This window comes from Sphaeramia orbicularis, chromosome 16 (genome assembly GCF_902148855.1).
Source record: "Sphaeramia orbicularis chromosome 16, fSphaOr1.1, whole genome shotgun sequence".
Taxonomy (NCBI): domain Eukaryota; kingdom Metazoa; phylum Chordata; class Actinopteri; order Kurtiformes; family Apogonidae; genus Sphaeramia; species Sphaeramia orbicularis.
In genome coordinates, this window is record NC_043972.1 from 55183671 (window position 1) to 55208322 (window position 24652).

At 39.1% G+C, this 24652-nt stretch overlaps 5 protein-coding genes and 1 pseudogene across 5 annotated transcripts in view; 3 read left to right on the forward strand and 3 right to left on the reverse strand.

Moving 5' to 3' along the window:
- LOC115436312 (zinc finger protein 239-like) overlaps positions 1-17864 on the reverse strand; it is a 36488-nt gene extending 18624 nt beyond the window's left edge. Inside the window, exon 1 of the mRNA XM_030159155.1 lies at positions 17790-17864. The gene's annotated coding sequence lies outside the window, so the exon portion shown is untranslated. The remainder of the gene's footprint in view (positions 1-17789) is intronic.
- Positions 1-24652, forward strand: part of LOC115436241 (NLR family CARD domain-containing protein 3-like) — a 1147354-nt gene that overhangs the window by 633291 nt on the left and 489411 nt on the right. The window lies entirely within an intron of this gene.
- The window catches only part of LOC115436275 (zinc finger protein 664-like), a 1196486-nt pseudogene that overhangs the window by 156503 nt on the left and 1015331 nt on the right, over positions 1-24652 (reverse strand).
- Positions 1-24652, forward strand: part of LOC115436287 (zinc finger protein 431-like) — a 676852-nt gene that overhangs the window by 135761 nt on the left and 516439 nt on the right. The window lies entirely within an intron of this gene.
- Positions 1-24652, reverse strand: part of LOC115436308 (uncharacterized) — a 236905-nt gene that overhangs the window by 121462 nt on the left and 90791 nt on the right. The window lies entirely within an intron of this gene.
- LOC115436311 (zinc finger protein 239-like) lies at positions 2301-15123 on the forward strand. Its single transcript, XM_030159154.1, has 4 exons — positions 2301-2376; positions 2455-2567; positions 12837-12995; positions 13416-15123. The coding sequence occupies exons 3-4, from the start codon at positions 12911-12913 to the stop codon at positions 14219-14221; spliced, it is 891 nt and encodes a 296-aa protein (XP_030015014.1). The 5' UTR covers positions 2301-2376; positions 2455-2567; positions 12837-12910; the 3' UTR covers positions 14222-15123.

A 24652-nucleotide genomic window follows, 5' to 3' on the forward strand; every position in this document is an offset into this window, starting at 1 on the left:
ACTCTGGCAGGACTTCAGGGGACTGAAGTGTACATGGATGATATTTTGATTCATGGAGAAAATGAGGAGATCCATGACCAGCGCTTGACAAAAGCACTCAAAGTCATTGAGGCAGCAGGGCTCAAGTTAAATGAGCGCAAGTGCAGATTTCGTCAGGATCAGATTCGCTTTCTCGGACACGTTATCGACAAGGACAGCGTCCGCCCAGACCCAAACACGGTCACAGGAATTGAGAACTTCCCTCAACCAAACAACATCACAGAACTTAAAAGGTTCTTAGGGATGGTGAATTATTTGGCTAAATATGTTCCAGAACTGTCTACTGTAGGCCAACCACTCTACACTCTGCTCAAGAAGGATCTAGAGTGGGTATGGGAGCCCACCCAGCACACAGCTTTTCAGAAACTCAAAGCTTTGTTGGTCACAGCCCCTGTTCTTGTTTTTTATGATGCTAACAAACCTACTGTAGTTTCAGCAGATGCAAGCAGTTACGGACTGGGAGCTGTTCTACTCCAGCAGCATGGGGACCAATGGAAACCTGTGGCTTACGCATCCAGACGTCTCAGTGACACAGAGACCAGGTACGCTCAAATCGAAAAAGAGTGCCTGGCCAGCGTCTGGGCGTGTGAAAGGTTTGAAAAGTACCTGTTCGGACTTGACAGCTTTAGACTGGTGACTGACCACAAGCCTGCATGGGTGGGTAAATACTGCATTTACCCACAACTACAAGCAGCCAGGTTGTTTCTAGGCTTAAGGCCACTTTTGCACGTTATGGTATCCCAGAGGTGTTAGTCAGTGACAACGGACCTCAGTTAACCTCTGCAGAAATGAAGGACTTTAGTAGGGAGTATGACTTTGCCCATGTCATGTCATTGCCACACTTCCCTCAAAGCAACGGACATGCGGAGCGGGCTGTTCAAATTGCAAAGACTATTCTGAGACAGGATGACCCCCTTTTGGCCCTCATGACATACAGGGCTACCCCCAACTCTTCCACTGGAGCCAGCCCTGCGGAACTGTTAATGGGCAGGAAACTCAGAACCACTCTACCTATACTACAAGACAATCTGAAACCATGCTGGCCTGATATGGACAAAATCCAACAGGCCGATGCCTCAGCCAAACAGAAGCAGGCACACTTCTACAACCGCAGAAATGGAGTGCAGTGCCTACCATCACTGGGCCCAGGGGACCCTGTGCTCACAAAACTGGATGGACAGAAACAGTGGACAATGCCAGCCGTAGTTCAGAGTGCCAGCTCCACTCCCAGATCATACTTAGTGGAGACTGCACAAGGTGAGCGTTACAGAAGGAACCGGCGCCACCTGCTGGCCATACCTCCCAGGGCCACACCAGAAAAGGCTGTTGCAAACTCAAAGACTGAGGACTCTGACATGACCAACGAAGAGTTTGCAGCTTCTACACCAGAGACTCTTATGTCAGGGTCCAGGGTGACGCGCTATGGCAGAGTGAGCAAACCAGCAGCTAAACTCGACCTGTAGCGAAGTAGACTGTAGTTCAAGGTTTGATGCCTAATATGTGTTTGATCTACACAGGGTTTTTTCCTCACTGTTAATTTTCTGCGACATTTTTGTCATTTGGTTCTGCAGAGTTGTTGTTAGTAACATTAAAAATGTGTTTTTTTTTTGTCCCATTAAGGGGGATGACGGATGGACTGATAAATTCGGAAAATGGTATTTGTTGCAGTGCCTCATGTATTTGGACTATTTCAAATTTAATCTATGTGAAATTATTGTGATGTTGAGTCAGAGGTACAGAAATAAACTTATTTGGTGCTATGGAATTTAAATTTATCTTTGAGAAGGGGAGATGTAATGTATGAAATACAGTTATGGTATTGTCACTTTAAGAGACAGCTGCGCAAGGGTTTCTGGGATGTGTAGTGGCCATGTATTGTGGATTTACTCTGTTGAGTAGTAAAAAGACACGGAAAAGCAACCACATGTTTTCGCCTTATCTTTTATGTCTTGTAAGCTAATAGAGACATTACAACACCCTGTTGAATGTTTTCATCGTCCACCAAGGGCAGAAATGTCTGAACCTCCTGGACCGACCACAGTGTGGTTTTGCAAGCTGTCATTATGGATTAGCCTACCGCTATATTTACTGTACACTTCCACATCTGGTTTTTAAAATGGTGGGGCGCGCATTGATGACGCAATGATGCAGAGACAATTTTCTGACCAATCATCAAATAGGTACCATAGATTATGCCATACTTTAATGGACGAATCAGAATGCTGTATACTGACATGTCCAACCAATCAGAATGCAGCTTGTCATTCCAGGAAGTGCCAGCCCTGTTTGTTCCTCCTTTGTTTTTGCTGTTAGAGCCAGAGACAAGCCGTGAAGCGGGTTCATCCAACTTCATTCTACTTGATGTTTGTCGGTGGGTTTGGACACAGATTCTCATCTTTTGATACTTAGGAGCAGTTTGAGCTCAAATCTACCCAAGTCTTTTTCCTCCTGGATATCTCGGTGCTCTCCGCTATAGTTAGCCGGTACCGGAGCTGCTAACTCTCGTGCAGTGAAGCGGAGACGGTCACGTATGGGGCCATTATTGTAGCAATATTATTTGCAAATGCGTGTGGAGAGTTGAGTGTCCGTATTTCAGTCTGTCTGTGCGCAGTCGGATTTGCAAATGTGTAAATGAATCTGTAAATGCGTGATGAGATTTGTGTGTCTGTACAACAATCTGCAAATGTGTAAAACAACTTGTGTGTGTAATCAGATTTGAAAAGTCAAAGTATTTTCACTACAAGACCCAGAAATACAGACAAATCATTGGTTACAAGTTAAGCGGCTTCTCGATTGGCTCTCTTTACACACGTGAATTTTGCTGCACTTCTGTCGTGACAGATCCACAAATGCGCAGCGGGATTTGTCTGTAAAACCAGGGTTTGCGTGCCTGGGCTCAGGCTCCCTCATTCCGGCTGCGTTCGGCTTTGCTCGCTCTTGAAAAAGATCTTTCACTGTTCATTTTAAAAGGGTCATGGAATACACCTTGTGAAGAAGAAGAAGATTAATCTTCGTGTTCGATTTTTAGTGGCAGTTGGTGAACCTTGCAAGCACAACTCACGTAAACTCACGTCAGGTACAAGAGGAAGCAAAGCCGAACACAGCCGGAATCAAATCTGACTGCGCACAGACAGATTGAAATACGGACACTCAACTCTCCACACGCATTTGCAAATAATATTGCTACAATAATGACCCCATAGTCACGTGAGTTTTGATGGATTTCCTTTTCAGTCCTCGCGCTGCTTGAACATGCTCCGGTTGTTTTCTATGCACTGCATAGGAGTTTGTTTAGGGCCGTTGCTATGGAGATAACATGGCGGTAGTTGGAACACGAGAGCACCAGCAGCGCTGATATTTCTAATTCCGACCAAAATACACAGTTTAATCTTATTTCCTGTTCAATAGAACAGAGTTTATTCTGATATAGATACTTCTACATTGTGATGAATAACAGTGACTAACGCCCCCGTTTGTGCCTGAGCCCCCCCCTCTCAGCTTTCTCATCCAGAACGCCCCCTGGGGGGCGGTCCCACCCCCGTTGACAAACCCTAGTGGAGGATGTTAAAGTCATGTCTGCTGTTTGTTTGTTCCACTTGTAGATTTCCTGCCTCAGTGGATGAAATCCTGGAAATGCAGAGCCATCATACAGACCTTCTGGAGCTGCTGGGTCACAGATTGGATCTTTAGGACTGAAAAGCTTTTCTGAGGTCAGTGAATACTCCAACTGTGGGATGATTTGGATTTATTGAATTGCTGATTTCCTCTGTTGAGTCTATTAATGCCAGTGAAGTTCCTCTGCTCTGCTTTATGTTTATCTATGAATTTGTCCAACCGTTTACTGAATAGTTTTTCTAGAATTTGTGAGAATTGAGGTCGTACTGAAACAGGTCTGGAGTTTGTGAAATGGTGGTTAATCCTAGATTTATGAAGAGGGAACTTTAGCAACTTTCCTTTGGTTTTAACTTAGACATAGTCTAAGTTGACTGCTGGTTTACAAAAATATATATTCCTGATGTTTTATACACCGTATAAGTGTTTTTGTGTTTTTTGTTTTGAAGATGGTTTGAGATAGCTGCTGTCTAGGTCGTCTGACTGAATTTATCGTGTATGGAGCAGGAGATGAGGAGGGATTTTTCCTCCTGTTGCTCAGTACATGTGCAGACTATTAGTAGATGGAGTTGTAATGTAAAACAAACTTCACTTTGTTCTTGCTCCTTAGTGAGTCATGTGTTGTTTGTATGTGAGGTGATATCAAATATTGTTTGTCCTTTTAACATTGAGTATCTGTTGCTGTTTGAATCAGAATCAGTTGCTTTGCTTCTTTGAACTGGGGCCTGTTTCGCAAAACTAGGATAAGGGATTAAAGCTGGGATATGTTGGCTATCCTGGCTCAACTTATCCATGATCCGGTTTCACAAAAGCAGGATAGGGGAAAGCAGGATATGTTTTGGTATAAGTTACCATGGAGATTTAGTCTGTGGAGCTTGCCTGGTCCAGACCAGGCTAAGTTCTAGGGTTTATTTTATCTCATCTCAGTCAACAGTCACCACAAATGGAAACCAATAGTTATTTCACTGTCCATTAAACAATGGAATCACAGTAACTAGACCCACTGTCAGTATATAAACATTTGTGATTATTAATTTCAATAATTTTACATAAATGATGATTTCAGATGATTTTGCAATCAGTAGATCAGTTCAGTTCAATTGTGTTTATTCAGACATTTCAAACATTAGACATTTATGCAGATACAGTGTTTAAAAAGTAAAGAGTCTGTAAAGGAATTGGTTGAAGCCTAAGATCATTCTGCTGACCCCCCCATTCATATCACCAAACAAAATGAAATAAAATAGATACCAATGCCTTTAGCTTAGTAACAATACAAACAACAAAAAACTAAACAATTCAATAGTTTGAGTGGGAAAATGAACATTCACATTCTTCATATATTTTCATGACATTTAAACATAGTTTTAAACATAAATAGTGTTGTACAGTCTTTGAACTCAGGATATAACTTGTTCCAAACATTTCCTCCAACACACAGACTAAATGTCTTCATATTTGTTCTAACAGAAGGTTTATTGAACACATGACTTCCTCTGAAATTAGAAATAATTTCCCATATTTTAATCAAGCTCTGAATATGAACAGGCAACCGATTTTTTTTTAATTTTCAACATGAATTGTTTTGTTTTAAAGTGGACTAAGTAACCAAACTTTAAAACTTTTAATTTGATCATAAACTGATGTGTGTGTTCCCTATAGGACACTGTACTGATCAGTGGTATTGGCCTTTTCTGAATAATGCTGATTGGATTTGTATTAGTTCAGTCAGTATTCCCCCACACCTCCATGCACTAACACATACAACAACTTCACTTCTTTTGTATAGTTATTCCAAGGAATTTGATTCCGCTGACCCTTTCAGTCTCCGTATTATTTATACTTAGGTAACTGACAGTTTCCTATAGACTATATATGCCATATAAATATAAATACACAGAGAGTAACATGATGTTCCTTTATTGAATAAGGATCAATCAAAGCAAGTAAAACTATCAGGTCCTTTAAAACTGAAGTCACACAGTGACTGTACAAGATAGAAAGAACAGAACCAAAATATATGATAGAACAGAAGAATAAATACACATTCAAAGGTCGAATACAGCCCACGTCTGTACACTGAGAGAAATACCCATGTCTGTACACTGAAAGAAATGCAAAACAAATCCATATGTAACAAATGAACAGAGAAATGAATGGATGCAGTAGCCTCCTTGCAACACAGTACACACAGTACACACACAGTATATACACAGTATACATACAGTATATACACAGTATGTAACACAAACATCAAAACAGGCCAAATCAATTTAAATTGAATAACAAAAAACAAACAAACCATAAATTCCTCTGCCCCTGCAGGACATATTTAACTTAAATCATGCACGTGAATTAAAATAATTGAACACATATTGGTCCTTGGCCAGCTGCCCACTGCGGTCATCAGGGAAGATGGCAGGATTGTCCCAGTCCATGTGTGATGCACTTTTTTGAGGGGGGGGTCCCTCCCTCCCTCTCCTTCCTCAGGCCACACTGTGGAGGACAGTACAGGCCACAGTGATGTCACATGACCTCAAAGGGCTGACCCTTAGGGGGTGAAGACAGTGAAAGCATTCCTTCAGGAGGTCAAAGGTCATTTGGATCCTGGCCCTTGTCCTGGCACGGGCATGACTGTAGGTCTGCTGTGGTTCCTGGGGGTCTGTGTATGGTGTCAGGAGAAAAGGATGGTAGGTAGACTCCCTGTCCCCCAGAAACACACCAGACAATTCACCTGTCAACACAAAACCTCAGCATCGCAACCTCATAAATACAGACACATTCTGGACACAGATCTGATGCAAACAGTGGTTGTTAACAGAGGCTGTGTGGTTCACCTTGTGATCGGTGCTGACAGATTCCAGAGGTCCGATAGACTCAGGAGTCATGGACTGAACCAGAACCAGAACCAGACCACTGAGACACAACACTGATGAGACAGTCAGCATGGACCATCTGAAATGATAAGATGAAGAATATTAAACCAAACAATGAACATCACAAACAATGAGAGGAGTTCCAGACCGGCTGTCCTCGACCAGCTGGTCCAGACCCTGGTCCAGAAGCCTGAACCTTTCACACATGTTTATTTCCCTTTTAATCTCAAGGCACCTTGTTTTTGCACCTTTTGTTTTGTTTCAATTTTCAATAAAAAAAAATCTAACATAATACTCACACAAAGTTACCGTCAACTTTTCGCGTTAGCATTAGCTTAGCAACGAACCTTCACACAGTGCACACAAGGGCCATTTACCACTGAAAACTAACCCCAACCATACCCTAACCCTAACCTTAACCATTTAACGCCCATGCCTAACCTTGAGCAGACACTGGAACCGTATTTAATCATTTAACTGCTTTGCAAACTATATTAATGTAAATATCTATATTTTAAAATAACTTTATTTTTTAGCGCACGACCTCCACTTCCGGTGGGGTACTTCCTTAGCATTAGCCACATTAGCCGAAAGCCTTAAAATTTTTCAGCCTATCCTTTCATTTTTTGTGGTGGTCTTAATTTTAAAGCAAGACACCTGTTGGGTAAACAGCGCCCCCGTAATTGAAAAGGTGGATGATGTTTTTTTTTTCTTATAGTGGATATTTTTTTGGGCTGCTCTCTTTTTTTTCTCATAGTAGATAAATTTTTTCACCTGTTCTTTTTTCTTTTCTTATAGTGAATAATTTTTTGGGCTAGTAGATAATTTTTTTTTGCCTTTTCTCTTTTTTTTCTTTTAGTGGATAATTTTTTTGGCTGGTCTCTTTTTTTTCTTATAGGGGATTTTTTTTTCATCTAGTGGATAATTTTTTTTAGGCTGTTCTCTTTTTTTTCTTATAGTGGATAATTTTTTTAGGCTGTTCTCTTTTTTTCTTGCAGTAGATAATTTTTTGTGTAGTGGATAATTTTTTTAGGCTGTTCTCTTTTTTTTTTCCTTATAGTGGCTAATTTTTTGGGCTGTTTTTCTCTTTTTTTTTTCTTGTAGTAGATAATTTTTTTCATCTGGTGGATAATTTTTTTAGGCTGTTCTCTTTTTTTTTCTTGTAGTAGATAATTTTTTTCATCTCGTGGATAATTTTTTTAGGCTGCTCTCTTTTTTTTTCTTGTAGTAGATAATTTTTTTCATCTAGTGGATAATTTTTTTAGGCTGTTCTCTTTTTTTTCTTGTAGTAGATAATTTTTTTCGTCTAGTGGATAATTTTTTGGCCTGTTGCACCTCTGGGCCACCGTAAATAGTGACTTGAATACTTCTCAACATCCATTTTTGTATATCTGATATATAATCAAACATCATTTAACAAAAAAAAAGGGTATGGTCTCACTTTGTACGTTATGATGATTTTAGAAATGAATTCCATGTCTTGTGGAAGACATGAGTTTTCTGTTTAATTGTGTACGTGAGCCTTTCAGTAGCTCTGCAGGATGAGAGTTCAGTAATCCATGAATTCAACAATGGACAATCAACACTTTTCCAAAGTCTAGCTATAAGACGCTTTGCATGTATTAGACAGAGGTTCACCAGCCTACTTCCATGAGTTCTAAGGGCTAAAGTTTCTGGAATAAGACCTAGAACACAGATCTCTGGACACATTGGGATTTCTTTGGCTATAATATTGGAAATTGTGTTAATTAATCTTCTCCAAAATTCTTGCATGTGTTCACATTTCCAAATACAGTGATGCAAAGTACCTCTCTCGGTTCCACATTTTATACAGGTGTCTGGGATATTGGGGTTGAATTTGTGAAGTTTTTCAGGAGTTGTATAGGTTCTCATCAGCCAGTTATATTGAATTGATTTAAACCGGGTGACACGGTGGTGCAGTGGTTAGCACTTGTGCCTCACAAACAGAAGGTCCTGGGTTTGATTCCAACACCAGTCGACGGGGGGGTGGGACCTTTCTGTGTGGAGTTTGCATGTTCTCCCTGTGTCTGTGTGGGTTCTCTCCAGGTACTCCGGCTTCCTCCCACCATCCAAAGACATGCACTGATAGGTTAATTGGTTAATCTAAATTGCCCATAGGAGTGAATGTAATGTGACAGTGATTGTTTGTCTCTATATGTTCAGCCCAGTGATGAACTGGCGAAATGTCCAGGGTGTACCCCACCATCACCCATAAGTAGCTGGGATAGGCTCCAAGTGACCCCCATGACCCTAGTGAGGGTAAAGCGGGTTCAGATAATGAATAAATGAATAATTTAAATCTGCTATTAATGGATATTGTTTAGAGGTCGACCGATTATCGGCCGGGCCAATTATTGGCGCCGATATTTGGAAATGTGACATATATTGGTATCGGCCTTTTTTTAATCCGACAGGCCGATATTAAGAACTCAATTTAAAACTGGGTTATTTCGGCTCAGATGCAGCCATGCCCCCCCCCCCTCTCCTGCACTATCCACCCCGCGCCCCTCTGATTGGTAGACGCAGAAGCTGTCCTCTCACACAGACTGGGACTGACATGGGATGAGACTGTGTTCTACATACATTTTCTTCATTACTAATACGTAGTGTGCAGAGCGTTTAGAACCAGACTGATAAACTAATGTTCTGGTAAAAGCTCATCAGACTCCACCTTAGCGTGCTTCCTTAAAACAAGTGAAGTGAGTCAGGAGGTAACTTAGTCAGTGAGTTAGCAGAGCTCTGCCGCTAATGTTTACTTTGCTCTGACGTTCTTCTGAAACATTAGTTGTAGTTGTGAGATGTAGAGCACAGGGATGTTTAGTATAGTTTCAGAAGAGTTTTCTGCGTTTACCTTTGACACATGTGTTTTCTCTCCAGAGCTTCTCATGCGAGAAAACTTTCCCTCTCCGCGGTGGGTACCCCTTCCATGTCGAAATCTGACGCGGAAGGAGTACAAGTACAAGGAGTGTCAAATAGTGCTGCTATGGGGCTCTGACCGCATGCGTCGGTTTCTGACTATTTGGGGTAAGACTGTGTTGGTATGTAATGTAATAGTGTGTGTTTGCGTTAAAGTCACATGAAGAACTCTACAATTCACAACTACCAATCCTGCTGTGAGCTTTCTAGTCCTATGATCTGAAAATTAAAGTGAAGATGAGAGAGAGGGTCAAATTCAGAAGTGATTTATCTGAACATGGTGGAACATTTTAAATCCTGTGTGTACTCATTAAAGCCCTAAAGGCTGTTTGTGTTCTGTCAGGAGTTTTAATTGCACTCATAGCAACTATTATACTTTTTTATGTAGCTTTTGTCATATTAATCATTAATAATGTAGCAACATAGTTTTGAATGACAGGGTCCCTGCTATCGCATGGTAAAATATAAAATTTAACAATGAAATCAACTTAAGGCTTCCCAAATGCTGTAATAAATGAAGCATAATGAGTTGAGCAGATGTCAACATGTGGCCCAAGAGTTTACAAGAGTCTCCTTGGATTTTTGTTGTGTTTGAACTTAAAACAAAGATAAGTCATTATAGTTATATTTAAATTTTACTTTATTTACTGTGGAAAAATTTAAGGGCACTATTTATTTCAGCTTTTATTCAACTTTATAAGAGATGCTTCTGAGTCTAGGAAATCTATGCACTTCTGGAGCGATTATTTTCTATTTGTTTGATTAAATAAACATGCTTTAGGCATTTAAACGAAGTTCAGTGTTTGCATTATTCAAAAATTCTCACGCTAATTTTTACACTTTTACTGCAAAGAATATCGGCTCCAAATATCGGTTATTGGCCTCCTCTAACCACTAATAGTCCGTATCGGTATCGGCCCTGAAAAACCCATATCGGTCGATCTCTAATATTGTTTGCACCTGGGAACAAGCTTTGAAGGTCTTCTGTCCATGCTAGTTTTTTATAATTTGAGGACTCTTTAGTCATTTTTATCAATTTTTTTCATATATCATTGAGATCTTGCCCTAACTATAGGGGTCTGATGTTGCTAGTTCTTCTAAAATACTTAGAGGACATTGATATGACTGCATCTTGGAGCAAATAAAACTACGAATCTGAAAATATTTGAACAAATGGGTTTGAGGGATTCCAAATTTTGTTTTAAGAGTTTCAAAGGACATTAGACTATTATCTTTATAAAGGTCTGAAATCCTTTGCAATCCCAACTGCGCCCATTGCCTGAATCCAGGATCAGATTTACCTGGTTTAAATAATGCATTGCCCCAAATGGGGGTAAATTGGGATATCCCAGGTTGTTCTCCAAACATGTCTTGTGTTTCATACCAAACTCTAATTGTGTTTTTTAGAAATGGGTTAACTGTGTCCCTCTTAAGTTTCTTCAAAGAATCTGAATAAAGATACCTATCTAGAGTAAGTCCTCTGGCATTTTCTCTCTCTATCTGAACCCAAGGTAAATTGGAATGTTCAGAGAACCAGAAGAAAGTCGATCTAAGCTGGGCTGCCCTTAAGTACCACAAGAGGTTAAATTAGCCAAAATTTTAGAAAATAATTTCCCATCTGATTAAGCAGAAAGATAGGACGAAAAGAACCCACGTCTTCTGGGTCTTTACCCTTTTTGTGTATCACTGTAATGAGCGCTTCTGTTAGGGTGGGAGGAAGGACACCATCAGAGTGGGCTAGAGTGAACACTTTATGTAGATGTGGGCAGAGAATTTTTTGAATTTTTTTATACAGCTCACCTGGAAGGCCATCAGGACCTGGGGCTTTATTGCTTTCAAGTGAAGTGATGGCTTTTTTGAAACTTTTTCAATAGAAATTTCCTAAGTTCAGCTGAGCTGATTCATTTTCATCTAACTGGGAGAGATTGCATTTATCCAAGAAATCCTGCATAGCTGTATAGTCTGTATTGTTTTTGGAAGTGTACAAATTTTTGTCAAATTGGAGAAATCCATCATTAATGTCCATGGGTTTCATCAGAATCTCACCTTTATCAGATTTAATTTTATGTATTGTGCGATCACTTTCTGTTTTCTGACTTGTGGGGCTCAAAGTCTGTGGCTTGTCATTAAATTCAAAATATTTCTCTTTGGTAAATCAGAACACCTTACTAACTCTTGCTGAGAGTATTTTGTTATATTCATATTTTCAGACATATTTTTTTATGTAGTTCATTGGAAGGAGTTTGGGCATTCTCTTTGTCCAGAAGGTTGATTTGGTTGTCTAGTTCAAGTAATCTTGTGCTTTGAATGCCTCCCAGAGAATAGAAGGGGTGGTTTCTGAATTGTCATTAGTATCAAAATAGAGGGAGATTTGAGCTTCTAAATAATCACAGGACTCTTTTTCAGTTAGTAACAGAGGATTCAGCCTCCAGTTCGTCCGTGGCTTCACCATGTTTTGAATATTCACAGTGCACGTTAAAGGGCTGTGATCTGAGATCAGAATATTATGGTATGTCACATCTACAGCATATGGCATTAATTTGGCTTCTATGAGACAGTAATCTATCCTGCTGTATGAGTTATGCGTTGCTGAGTAAAAGGAGCACTCTCTGCCAGTCGGATTAGTGATTCTCCAAATGTCGTTGGACACTTTTAAGAGGATGTTGTATGACTTAGAGAGGGAGACATCTGGCTGCAGACGTTTTGCCTAACGCACTTTGTCTTCATCTCATGGGCACTTTTTGCAAAGTTGACTTTAGAAGGTTTGACTTGACTATGGGTTTTTTAAGTATTCGTTTTATGTATGAAAGTCTGTGTCTGTAACTATTTAATGTACTGCTGCCCATCTTGGCCAGGACACTCTTGAAAAAGAGATTTTTAATCTCAATGAGGTTTTCCTGGTTAAATAAAGGTAAAATAAAAATAAATAAATTAGTATTATTGATAAATGTGTTCAGAAAGACACTCAAATTACTTCTCTCTATTCTGTGGGTGGAAGATCTATCTAAATACGGGTCTATGTTTTGACGTTTTGATGTGCAGGTTGAATGTATCCACCTCAGATTTGGTCAAATTGGATTCAATATGTCCAAGTTGGTGACCTTACATGACATCATATGATCATGGTGGTGCAACGAATTCTGAGGTTTGTCATGAAACAAGTAATTGTTGTAACTCATTTGTACATTGTTGAATCTGCATCAATTTTCACATGTAGAATAAAAGGATTGAGTTTTTAAGTGTTTGAAAATGTCCTATTAATTATCTAACTAGTTAATTTTGTCTGTCTGCTTAATCTGGTTTGAAAGGGATGTTTGTTGTTTCATTGCATTTCAGTGACCACCTCTTCTGTTTCTTTGTGTTTTGATGTAGAGAGAAGACAAAGGTGGATTTAAAGTGTAACCTGAAAGTTGTATCTGGACAAAGATCACCTGATTCCAGCAAACATGGATGGAAGACCCACCTGTGACCAGTGTGGAAAGACTTTCACCACAGCAAGTCACCTAAAAACCCACCAACGCATCCACACTGGAGAAAGACCATATGAATGTGACCAGTGTGGAAAGAATTTCACCACAGCAAGTCACCTAAAAACCCACCAACGCATCCACACTGGAGAAAGACCATATGAATGTGACCAGTGTGGAAAGAATTTCACCAAAACAAGTAACCTAAAAACGCACCAACGCATCCACACTGGAGAAAGACCATATGAATGTGACCAGTGTGGAAAGAATTTCACCAATTCAAGTAACCTAAAAGTCCACCAACGCATCCACACTGGAGAAAGACCATATGAATGTGACCAGTGTGGAAAGAATTTCACCTCAGCAGGTGAACAAAAAGTCCACCAACGCATCCACACTGGAGAAAGACCATATGACTGTGACCAGTGCGGAAAGAGTTTTGCCCAAATGATTGGGCTTAAACGTCACCAACGTATCCACACTAGAGAAAAACCATATGAGTGTGATCAGTGTGGAAATTCTTTCACCACAACAAGTTCCCTAAAAGTCCACCAACGCATCCACACTGGAGAAAAACCATATGAATGTGACCAGTGTGGGAAGTTTTTCACCACAGCTAATCACCTAAAACTCCACCAACGCATCCACACTGGAGAAAAACCATATGAATGTGACCAGTGTGGAAATTCTTTCACCAGAACAAGTTCCCTAAAAATCCACCAACGTATCCACACTGGAGAAAAACCATATGAATGTGACCAGTGTGGGAAGTTTTTCACCACAGCTAATTACCTAAAATGCCACCAACGCATCTACACAGGAGAAAGACCATATGCCTCTGACCAGTGTGGGAAGTTTTTCACCCAAGTTAATCACCTAAAAATCCATCAATGTGCCCACACTGGAGGAAAACCAGACCAGCACAGATTCTTTGACAGATCTTTTATCACAGGTTCAAAATGTACTAAACGTGAATGTGTCAAACATTTCCTCAAAGGACAAAAACTGAACAGTCGTACAAAAAGTAAGACATTGGACTCTAGTGGAAAGAGTCAGTGTCATAACACACCTAAACAGTTTGAATGTTTCCAATGTGATGAAAGATTCTCGTCATCCTCTGCCCTCTGCTATCATCAGCGCAGATGTAAATCATCAACGTCTGGACCAAAATGTCCCTCAGCATCAGATGACAAGAAGAAACACAGTGTGTATGAACCAACAGCACCCACTTCTGACAAGAACATCAGACTTAAAAACCTCCAGATCAGACTTCACAGAATCCAGATGTGAAGACAAACATCTGACTGAAGGCTGTGTTTTGTTGTCCTCAGAGTACAGAAGTGTGTTCTAATGCACCACCTTCACAAAACAGTGATGTTACTGAACCTCAACCTGCTACGAGGTGAAAGGTTCAACTAGTGGAGGTCAACAAGGACCTGGTTTCTATGGTGATACTACTTCTCACTGACTCTGTGGACTTTAATCAGTAACTTGTTGTTGTGATTCTGTTGCTGGTTGGGGTTCACACAGTTGGATTTACATCAGTTAGAAACAACATGATGAACATAATATAACTGAGACAGAATGACTGATGAGCTGGTAGTGGTTTAGTCCCAAACTGAGGCCGACAACATGAAGAAGATCACATTCCATTGGAGGAGGAAGTCTGTTTAGCAGAAAGTTCACAACCACCAAAGGAGACGTCACAATGAGTCAGTGCTCCATCTAGTGGTCCAATCTGGTATTGGTCTGGTCCAGTGTTTACCTTAATATCAAACTGGATTCAACATTTTTCCGCTGGTCTAACCCTGACCTGCAGAATGTGCTTGATTTGACTGAAAATGTGTTGAACTGCTGATGACTGTGGTAAAGAAGAACCACTGGATGGATCAGAAAGTTCAGGACATCAATGGAACTGGAACAAACATTTAGTCATGTTCTGTTGTTCAATGTTCTACTTAATCACCTTGTTTTATTCTAATTCTAAAGTGGACCTGAAACATGAGACAAAAGTATTTACCATAATCACCCTTTAACAGTATCCACTAATTATTTGTTCAATTACTTCTTAATGTTTTACTTTTTCCACTTATTGAATTGAATGAATTGTTAATTTTGGTTTGTACGTTAATCATTGCACAAAGTACAATAATTAGAATAAACATCAAAACCAAAAAAGGAATAGTCTAGAAGCTGAAGCCTATTTCAGTTAATGTTAGTAGACATTAAATTAAATATGTTCAGCATCGAGCATTGTCATTATAACCAAAGAATCAACAACAACAACAACACATCTACCATCTCAACTTCATATTCCTGAATGATTTTATACTTAAAGCATTTTTTAAACTGTCAGAGAAGTGATCAACTTAAATTCATCATCAAATCCATCCCATAATTTCACACCCACAACCCAAATCCATCTAGTCTTCATGTTTCTTGTCATTTTAGTCCATTCACAAATATAAAAACCTCTTCAATTCTAATTACTCCGTCTTAATTTAAAGAAATCTTGAATGCTATTTGGAATAATATTATTTTTTTACTTTATAAATCATATACAGTATTTAAATATATACAATATCCTGCAATTTGAAGGTTTTAAGTTGAATCAATCAATTATTAGTTGCTTCCAAATATCCTACTTTATTAATTATTCTAATAGTTCTGTTTTGTCATTTTTCTAATGTATGTATAATGGTTTTTCTTCATATTTCTGCACAATATGTTCAGTAGGACAGAACCAAAGAACAATAGATCATGTACAGGCTGTTTTTGTTCAGTCAGTCCCTTGTTTTATACAGTATGTCTATAGATTTGGACACTTTACTTTGAATAGACTCAATATGAGGTTTCCAACACAGTTTACTATCTATGATGACACCTAAAAATGTCGCTTCATAGACTCTATTATCAGTTGGTATGTTTTCAGTACAGGTTCTGTTATTGTCATATTTATTTCAGTGAAATATGACTTTGTCCTGATTTGATGTGTTATCATGTGCATCACTGAGTGTTCTTTAAGTCTTATTCAAACATAGACTCAGTTCTGTTTAGTTTCTTGCGTTGTTTGACTGTTTTCCAGCAGGTTACGGTGATGAAGGAGTGTGAAATGTTGTGTGTAAACAGATTCAAATGTGGTTGAGTTGAATGTTGACATGTGTCCTCCACACAGCACTGGGAGGATGACTCTATGTTTGTGTGAGGGTTGGAGTTCTCCTCATCCTTCTGCTGTTGGATCATAGACTGTCAACAACATGGACTCCATATACTTTGACTGAACTCATACACTGTGTCAAATCTGCATATGATGGGTTCGGAGTCATTTATTGTGTTGAATTGTGTTCCCTGGTCACATTCTGCACTCAGAGCAGATTCAGACATTTTGAACAAATGTCCCAGAGCAGCTGCTCAGAGTTCAGTGAGGGTCAAAGGTCAAGGCTTTCCAACTGTCCTTTTTCCACAAACATGTTGAAGCCTCCTATGTGAGAGTTAGAATAGATTATTGGTATGTTTCGGATATCCTGTATTGTTAATTATCTGTATCACTGTCTTTTGAAGTGTGCATTATGGCTGTAGGTTGGTTTTGGAGGTATCTGCCTGTTATGACCCGGGGTCATAATTTGTCTATTTATATGTATGTGTTTTCTGTTTAGTGTGTGTGTTCTCCCCCGTCCTGTAGGTGTGCTGTGCCCCTTTTGTGTCTGTTTGTTTGCAGGTGCTGATTGGTGGATTGTGATTGACCGGCCCCTTTAAAAATGGCCCTGGAACTTCCATCCATGCTCTCTCTTGCCTCCTTCCAGCTTTCAACCCTGTGTTCGTGTGTTCGTGTGACACTTCAAATGTGCATAGTTGTAAGTAGTTGTTTTTTTTTTGTAAATTGATCCTTTTTCTGGTAGGGGAGGTCGGCTCTTTTGTTTTCCCGTTTTCTCCTGTTTTTGGTTAGGAAATTTAGGCAAGTTTTCTGTATTTTATTTCTTGCCTTTATTTTTGATTAGGTAAATTAGTGTGAACTGTAAAGAAGATACTTTGTTGTTTTAGCCGCACCCTCCCCTAACCCTTCCTTAGTTGTTGAACGAAATACTGATAATAAATACTGTGAATTTTTAGTTTTCGACTGACGTGTGTGCTTGGGAGCTGGGAGGGGACAAAAGTGAGCACATTATGTTCGCCCTGGTGAACCCCTAGGCCGGGGCGTGACACTGCCCATACGTCTACACAGTCATTCAAACAGGTAAACACAAGTGAGTAAATAAAGAGTGTGTAAAGCTTTGTCATCCAGTCAGTACCTGGCTCTTCCTATCAGTCCGATCGGTGTTGTTCTAAAAGTCGCCGACTGACTTATGGGGCTTATGTTGCACAGTAGGTCGCACCTCCCCTCATCCTCCCCCTCCAAAACAAATGTCAAAACTCATCCATTCCCAAAGACCTTTCCCTCCCGATACAAACCTCAACCATGTTAGCTACATTTCATATTCATAAAACCAAATAAACGCAAAATAAACCAAATAAACGTCACTTTGAAAACCAAGTAAAGCAATATTTGAACACAATTAAACATGTCTCTAACCAAAAATCCACTAAAATATAGAACTCAGTTTGTAAATATTTAAACTCTGAGGACTGAAAACCACCTCAAAGTTTCCCAGTGTTTCCTTTTTAACTTGTTTATTAATTTTCTTTTTTTTTCTTTAATATCTAATGTTTATGATTCTGATATTTGTTGTTACCATCCCAATCCTGTTAACCTGGCTTCTTTATTGCTTATGTTGTGTGGACAGTGTCTGTACCCATCTATGTGCTTGATTCTTATGTTCAATAATAAAAAAAAAGCTTCACAATGATATAGATCACTTACTGTGTAGGACGATACATGTTTTCACATCACAGTCTCTAAATACAATAAAAGTCTCCAGTAGAACCAGAAAAAGTCGATGGATTTGTCGCTTGTCACTTTTGAAAAAAAAGTCATCAAGAGAATTTAAAAAGTTTCCAGATTTAGCGACAAAGTCTCCAAGTTGCTAACACTGACTCCAATACTCGGTGCTACTTTTGCAGTCACTGAATGTATGTGGGGTTTCCAGAACTTATCGTCTAATATCACACCAAGAAATTTGTTTTTATACTCTCTCTATATGAACTTTGTTTATTATTACATTTACCTGTGAGTTTATTTTTCAATTTCCAAACAGCATAGATTTTTGGGGGGACAGATTTAATACTAATTTACTCGACTCCAACCATGTTTTCCATTTATTCATTTCTGTTCTGACGACATTGAAAAGCCTCTGCAAATTTTTCCCAGAGTAAAAGATGTTCATATCATCTGTGAACAAAACTAACTTTAATTTACTTAAAACCTGTTCAGAATGATCCTAAAGGCTTCACTAAAGGATGTTTGAGGTATTTAAGGATGTTTCAAAACTTTTATCAGGGGTTCGTCAAAGCCCCCTGGTGATCCAGCAAAAGACTATACTATGATAATAATAATAATAATAATAATAATAATAATAATAATAATAATAATAATAATAATAATAAACTGCATTTTAAAAAGAAGAGAAGACAAAAAGAAAGTCTATGTATTCGGAAAAATTAAATTTTGTTCAAAATTGTTCAATTTTCTTAAACTCAATTCTAGATAATCCCAAAGGCATTAATTACTGATGTGTGAGGAATTTAAGGTTGTTTTAAACCATTTCCCAGGTGGTCTTTGTTTCCCCCGGTGGTCCAGAGTAACATTATACTAAACTTCATAAAAATGTAATTTTGGTCCAATTTTTGCATTAATTTAAAATCACTTCTAAATAATCCCAAAAGTATCTATCAGTGATGTGTGAAGTATTTGAGGTTGTTTTAATCCATTTTCCGGGTGGTCGTCAAATTTGCAACTTTTGACAATGTTCCAACTTTGCTGGAAACATTTTGTGGGTAACTAAAAATGGCCGTCCCGTGGCTCAGGGTGGTAGAAGCCTATGGAGATGAAACAGGGACCAGGTTTCAAGGCCCATATGAGTAGAAGTCTATGAAAGTTCATGACGAACCCTTTCCATCTTCATAACCCCACAGGGTAGACAATCTAAACTGAACCCCAATAACATGTTCATTAATGTTAGGAGGTCCAGATGTTAATGAAGATACAACATGGACAGAAGCAGAAACATGTGAAACTGTCAGTGCAGGGAAGTGATGTTAGATTGAGTTGATTTGGCAGATGTTCAATCTCTGCACACAGACCATTATTCTGATCCTTGTTTTGATTCTGTTTTCAGGGTCCATTTGTGACAGGTGTAGTAGACCACTGTCAGGGTCCAGTGAGCCCCCTTGTGTCCATTTTATGTACTGCACTCCATGTTGAACCTCATCAGAAATTGCTGCTGTTGTGGTTCTTTTGTTGTTCAGTGCAGTTTATTAATGACATTGGTGTTCATTTGTGTATATTTTCCATTCAACAACAACTAAACTACAGAAGTGTGTGTGTGTGTGTGTGTGTGTGTGTGTGGTTGAGGACCATCATTAACCCTTTCATGCATGACGTCCACATTTGTGTAGACATAGTTTAAGCTCACTTTCCAAAGGGTTATAAATGCAGTATTCTCCAAACCACATGGGAGCAGGCTCTATAGACCTGAAGCAACACAATGAAAAAAAGGATCATCTTAGTTTTAAAATTTTAACTGCTTGACGATTGTATAAAGTTTAGATGGTAGCACATGGCCATCACAGCCATGTGCTGAATGCTCCAGGAAAATCTGTCAAAATTTCTACAAGAGAAGGCTGAGCCAGGAGAAAAACATATTAGTGTGTAGAGGAAAGTGTGTTGAACAAATATCTGCTTTAAAAATGAATTTGGATGAAAAATACAACTTGTACACCCTGAAAATCAACTGTCCACATGTGGGACTAATATAAACATACAAAAAATATAAGTTTGAAATCCTCATTAAATGTAATATTAGACTAAATTTCTCATTTATATGGTTTAGGCATCTTTATATGTCTGATAAATGTTCATATCTTTGGGTATAAAGCAATACATTTTCAACAATTCAAATAAAACTAGCATAATCACAGCTACATGTTATTTTGACTCCTTTGATGCATGATGCATCCAGTATTCAGACCACCATGAGGAGTTTCCCTCTAAACATGTCAGATCAGTTTTTTCTCTCTTATACGTGTTTGTACATCCTATAAAAACATTAAACTCTCATAATGTTGCAGTTTTATGTCTGAGGCTATTTATTGATTTTTAACATTTTTACCCCTTTGTTGCATGGTGTCCACATATGGACACTTAACCTCCTGAGACCCAGGAAATGTCAGCAAAGTACAAGCTTTTTTTTTAGTCTTTTATTAAATAAGTGCCAATATTGGAAACATCATGATGCAACAGTTTTTTCAGATGCAGTTTTTAAAATTTTTATGGAATGTTCTTTGTGGTGGACAGTTTTCTTTTTTTTGTCGAAAGTTGTGAAACTTGTCCACAAGTGTGGACAGAAAACCCAGAGCTGGGTCTTAGGAGGTTAAATATCTTAATAAAAGCATATTTTTTAAACAAAACAATTCAAAATGCATTTCAACTTTAGCCTAATTTTGAGTAATAAAATCAATTAAAAAAAAAAAAAAATCTCGATACTTTTTAAAATAATTCCTGCATGAAAGGGTTGAGTGGCCTAAACTCCTGGAGCGCTGCCGTCTTTGTGACAGAACACTGAGGCCACACTTGGAAACACCAGCATCCATCCATCTACATATACATCACACTGACCAAGGCAGCTCATTATGATGGGATGGAAATCTATTTGTAGACTTTTATCTGGACTCTGAGACAAATGTGTGTTTTTTGTCGGTGGATGAAAATAATCCTAAATGTGTTGTTTGACGTGTCCACATGAGTTAGTTTGTCCTGTGTGTGGTTGTGAACTCCTGTTTGCTGAATCAACCAGAACTTCAACCAGAAGAAGAAGAACAACTGTGGGACTTCAGATCTGCACAGACCTGCCCCGGTCACCAGGCAACTTCTATTAGAAGACTCTGTGCTTCTCCTGAACAGCTGTGGGACCCTAGACCCGCACTGTCCCCCCCCCCCCTCCGGTCAATGGAACAACTATGGGACCTCGGACACGTACTGCCCCCCCCAGGTCAGCGGGCTAACTCAGCTGAGCGACTACGGGACTCTAGAATCATACCTGCCCCCACCGGTCAGCGGGCTGCCTCCATTCGAAGATCCTATGCTGTCCCTGTTTTAAATACTAACAGACCAAGAAAACACTACTCAGGTTATAGACACCTTAGAGTCATCAACACCCATCATAGACCCGATCCACAGCCCATCTCAGAGCACCTACAGTTAAATGTAGGGTTGCTAAATGTCAGATCACTGACTAATAAATCCTTCATAATTAATGATCTGATAATGGAAAAAAACCTACACTGTACGTTTCTAGTGGAGACATGGTTAAACAGTGTCACTGGAGTAGCAACGCTGATAGAGACGTGTCCTTCAAACTACAAACATTATCAGTCAGTCAGACATAATAGAAAGGGGGGTGGACTAGCTGCCATTCTATCCACGTCACTTATATGCAGTGACATTGACTTAGGTGAATTCACATCTTTTGAATATCTGGCTGTTGAATTCAAAACACAATTATCTCTGTTTGTAATCACAGTATACAGACCACCTAAACATTCTTCACTGTTTTTTCAGGAATTCTCAGAGCTGATCTCACTAAGTATCACTAGATGTGAAAGACTAATAATACACGGGGACTTAAATATTCATATTAATAAGAAAAATGACCCCAAGGCTTTGGAGCTTATGAACTTAGTGGACAGCTTTGGACTAGAACAGCATGTAAAGGATCCCACACACCAACTTGGTAACACCCTTGACTTAGTGATAACAGCAAGAGTTAATATCGACAAGGTTACAGTAACCGAAGTGTCCATATCTGACCATCACTGTGTGTACTTTGACGCCAGCCTGATGTTAACAGAGACCAGAAAACAGGCTGTAATCAAAAAACGGGTATTAGATGACAGAGCTGAAGAAAAGTTTATGAACATAATGCGAACAGTGGCGCCTAACAACCTAGATTGCTCTTTAAATTCCATGGTGGACAATTTTAACAATGCACTATCATCTGCTTTGGATGCTGTTGCTCCGTTAAGGGTTAAAAGGAAGTCGAAGGTCAGAATTTCCCCATGGCTAGGCAGCAGCACTGTTAGTCAAAACAAACAAACCTGTCGGAGAGCTGAGAGAAAATGGAGAAAAACCAAACTTACAGTTGACTATGATGCATATAAACTTGCAATTACCACCTATAATCAATCCATTCGAGTTGCAAGAAAAGATTACTTCTCCAAAATTATCACAGAGAATGCTGGAAATTCCAAAATATTATTCTCCACTATCGACAAGCTGCTCAACACCCCCCCCCCCACCCCACTACAGCCCTCCACATCCAAGTGCGAGGAGCTTGCAGTGTTCTTCAAGGACAAAATAAGTTCAATCAGACCCAGCATTAATTCCACCACATTAACAGATGCTGTCTGCAGTCCCTGTACTGTGACCATGGGAAAATTCACCTGCATAACATCAGCAGAACTCTACCGAACTGTCAGGGAATGTAACTCCTCAACCTCATGTGTCGATCCAATTCCCACTGCATTCTTTAAGAGAATGTTTGACAGCGTCTCAGATCATTTACTCCCAAATCATAAACAAATCTCTTCATACTGGTATCTTTCCAGATGCCTTCAAAACAGCTCTTATCAAACCCTTACTAAAGAAACCTAACCTTGACAGTAACGCTATGACCAGTTTTCGTCCTATATCTAATCTCCCGTTCATAGGCAAAGTACTGGAAAAGATAGTCTCTGCTCAAATAAATCACTATCTCAAAGAGAATAACATCTAAGAGGAATTCCAATCAGGCTTCAGGGCTGGTCACAGCACTGAGACCGCCCTCACCAAAATAATCAGTGACCTCAGGCTCAACTCTGATGCCAACAAGGTCTCAATCCTGGTCCTCCTTGACCTAAGTGCTGCATTTGATACAATTGATCATGACATCCTGATTAATCGGCTAGAAAAGCTCGTAGGTCTCTCTGACAGTGTACTACAGTGGTTCAAAACGTACATTAAGGGAAGACAGTACTACGTCAAGCTTGGAGATCACGTGTCAAACACACATGATACATGCTATGGGGTTCCACAAGGGAGCTGCCTGGGTCCACTACTATTCTCCTTATATATGCTACCACTTGAAGATATCATCAGAAAACATAATGTTAGCTTCCATAGCTACGCAGACGACACACAAATATACATCTCCGCAGAACCCAATGACGTGACAGCCATCCATTCCATTACAAACTGCCTCACAGCAATGAATCAATGGATGTGCAGGAACTTTCTGAAACTGAATGAGGAAAAAACTGAAATCCTGCTTGTTGGCCCAAAAGCAAAAAGGGAAATGCTGATGAGTAGGATGGGCAAACTCACTTCCTGGATCAAACCAGAAGTGACAAGCCTGGGAGTCATTATAGACTCAGACTTAAACTTTAAGTCCCACATAAAGAAAGTCACTAAAACGTCATTCTTCCACCTCAGAAACATAGCCAAAGTAATGCCGGTTATAAATCGAAAGGATGCTGAAAAACTGGTCCATGCTTTAATCTCCAGCAGACTGGACTACTGTAATGCACTCCTTACAGGTCTCCCAAAAAGCACCACAGACAGACTTCAGCTGATTCAGAACTCTGCAGCTAGGTTATTCACCAAAACCAAGAAGAGAGAGCACATTACTCCAGTGTTGGTTTCCCTGCACTGGCTACCGGTAACCTACAGAATTGATTTTAAGATACTACTCCTCACGTATAAAGCTCTAAATGGAACCGGACCAAGTTACATTGCAAACTCACTGATAAATTATGTACAAACTAGAACACTGAGGTCATCAAACGCAGGGTTACTAGCAACTCCCAGAAATATTACAAAGAAAATGGGGGACGCAGCCTTTACTAACTATGCACCAAAGTTATGGAATACAATTCCAAAAGACATTAGAGAAGCCAGTTCACTGAATATATTTAAAACCAAATTAAAAACATTTTTATTCTCATTAGCCTTTGAAAGGAGATAAAAATGGGGTCACAATTCAGGAACCAGGAATGTGCGGTTTTTCATTTTTATTTTATTTTATTTCTGTTTTTATTTTTTATTTTACTCTATTTCAAATTTCATCTTATTTCTTGCACTTCAAAAATTCTATGTATAATCAAATATTTTAATGTGCGCCGCTTTTATTTTTATTTTATTGTATTTCTCTCACATTTCATCTTATTTCTTGCACTTCAAAAATTCTATGTATACTCAAATATTTTAATGTGTGCTGTTTTTATATTTATTTTATTGTATTTCTAATCAAATCTAAATGTATTTTAATATTGTATTTTTTTCAATCAATGTGAAGCACTTTGGGCAACAATTTCTGTATGAAAGGTGCTATACAAATAAAGCTTATTATTATTATTATTATTAACTTTGCCGACTGCTCTGAGCTGATGGAATATGTGAGTGTCCAACTGGTGCTGAGTAGAGTTGTGTTGGTGTTTAGTGTTGATCAGGGACTGGAACCCCAGGCATATATAATGGTGTTGTGGAGCTGATGGGACATGTAGACTCGTCCTCTGATGCTCTTCAGATGGGAC

Coding starts and splice junctions, on each gene's coding strand:
- LOC115436311 (XM_030159154.1), top strand. CDS start 12,911: ATGGATGGAAGACCCACCTGTGACCAGTGTGGAAAGACTTTCACCACA. Junction 12,996..13,415: donor CCACCAACGCATCCACACTG/GAGAAAGACCAT, acceptor GTATCCACACTA/GAGAAAAACCATATGAGTGT.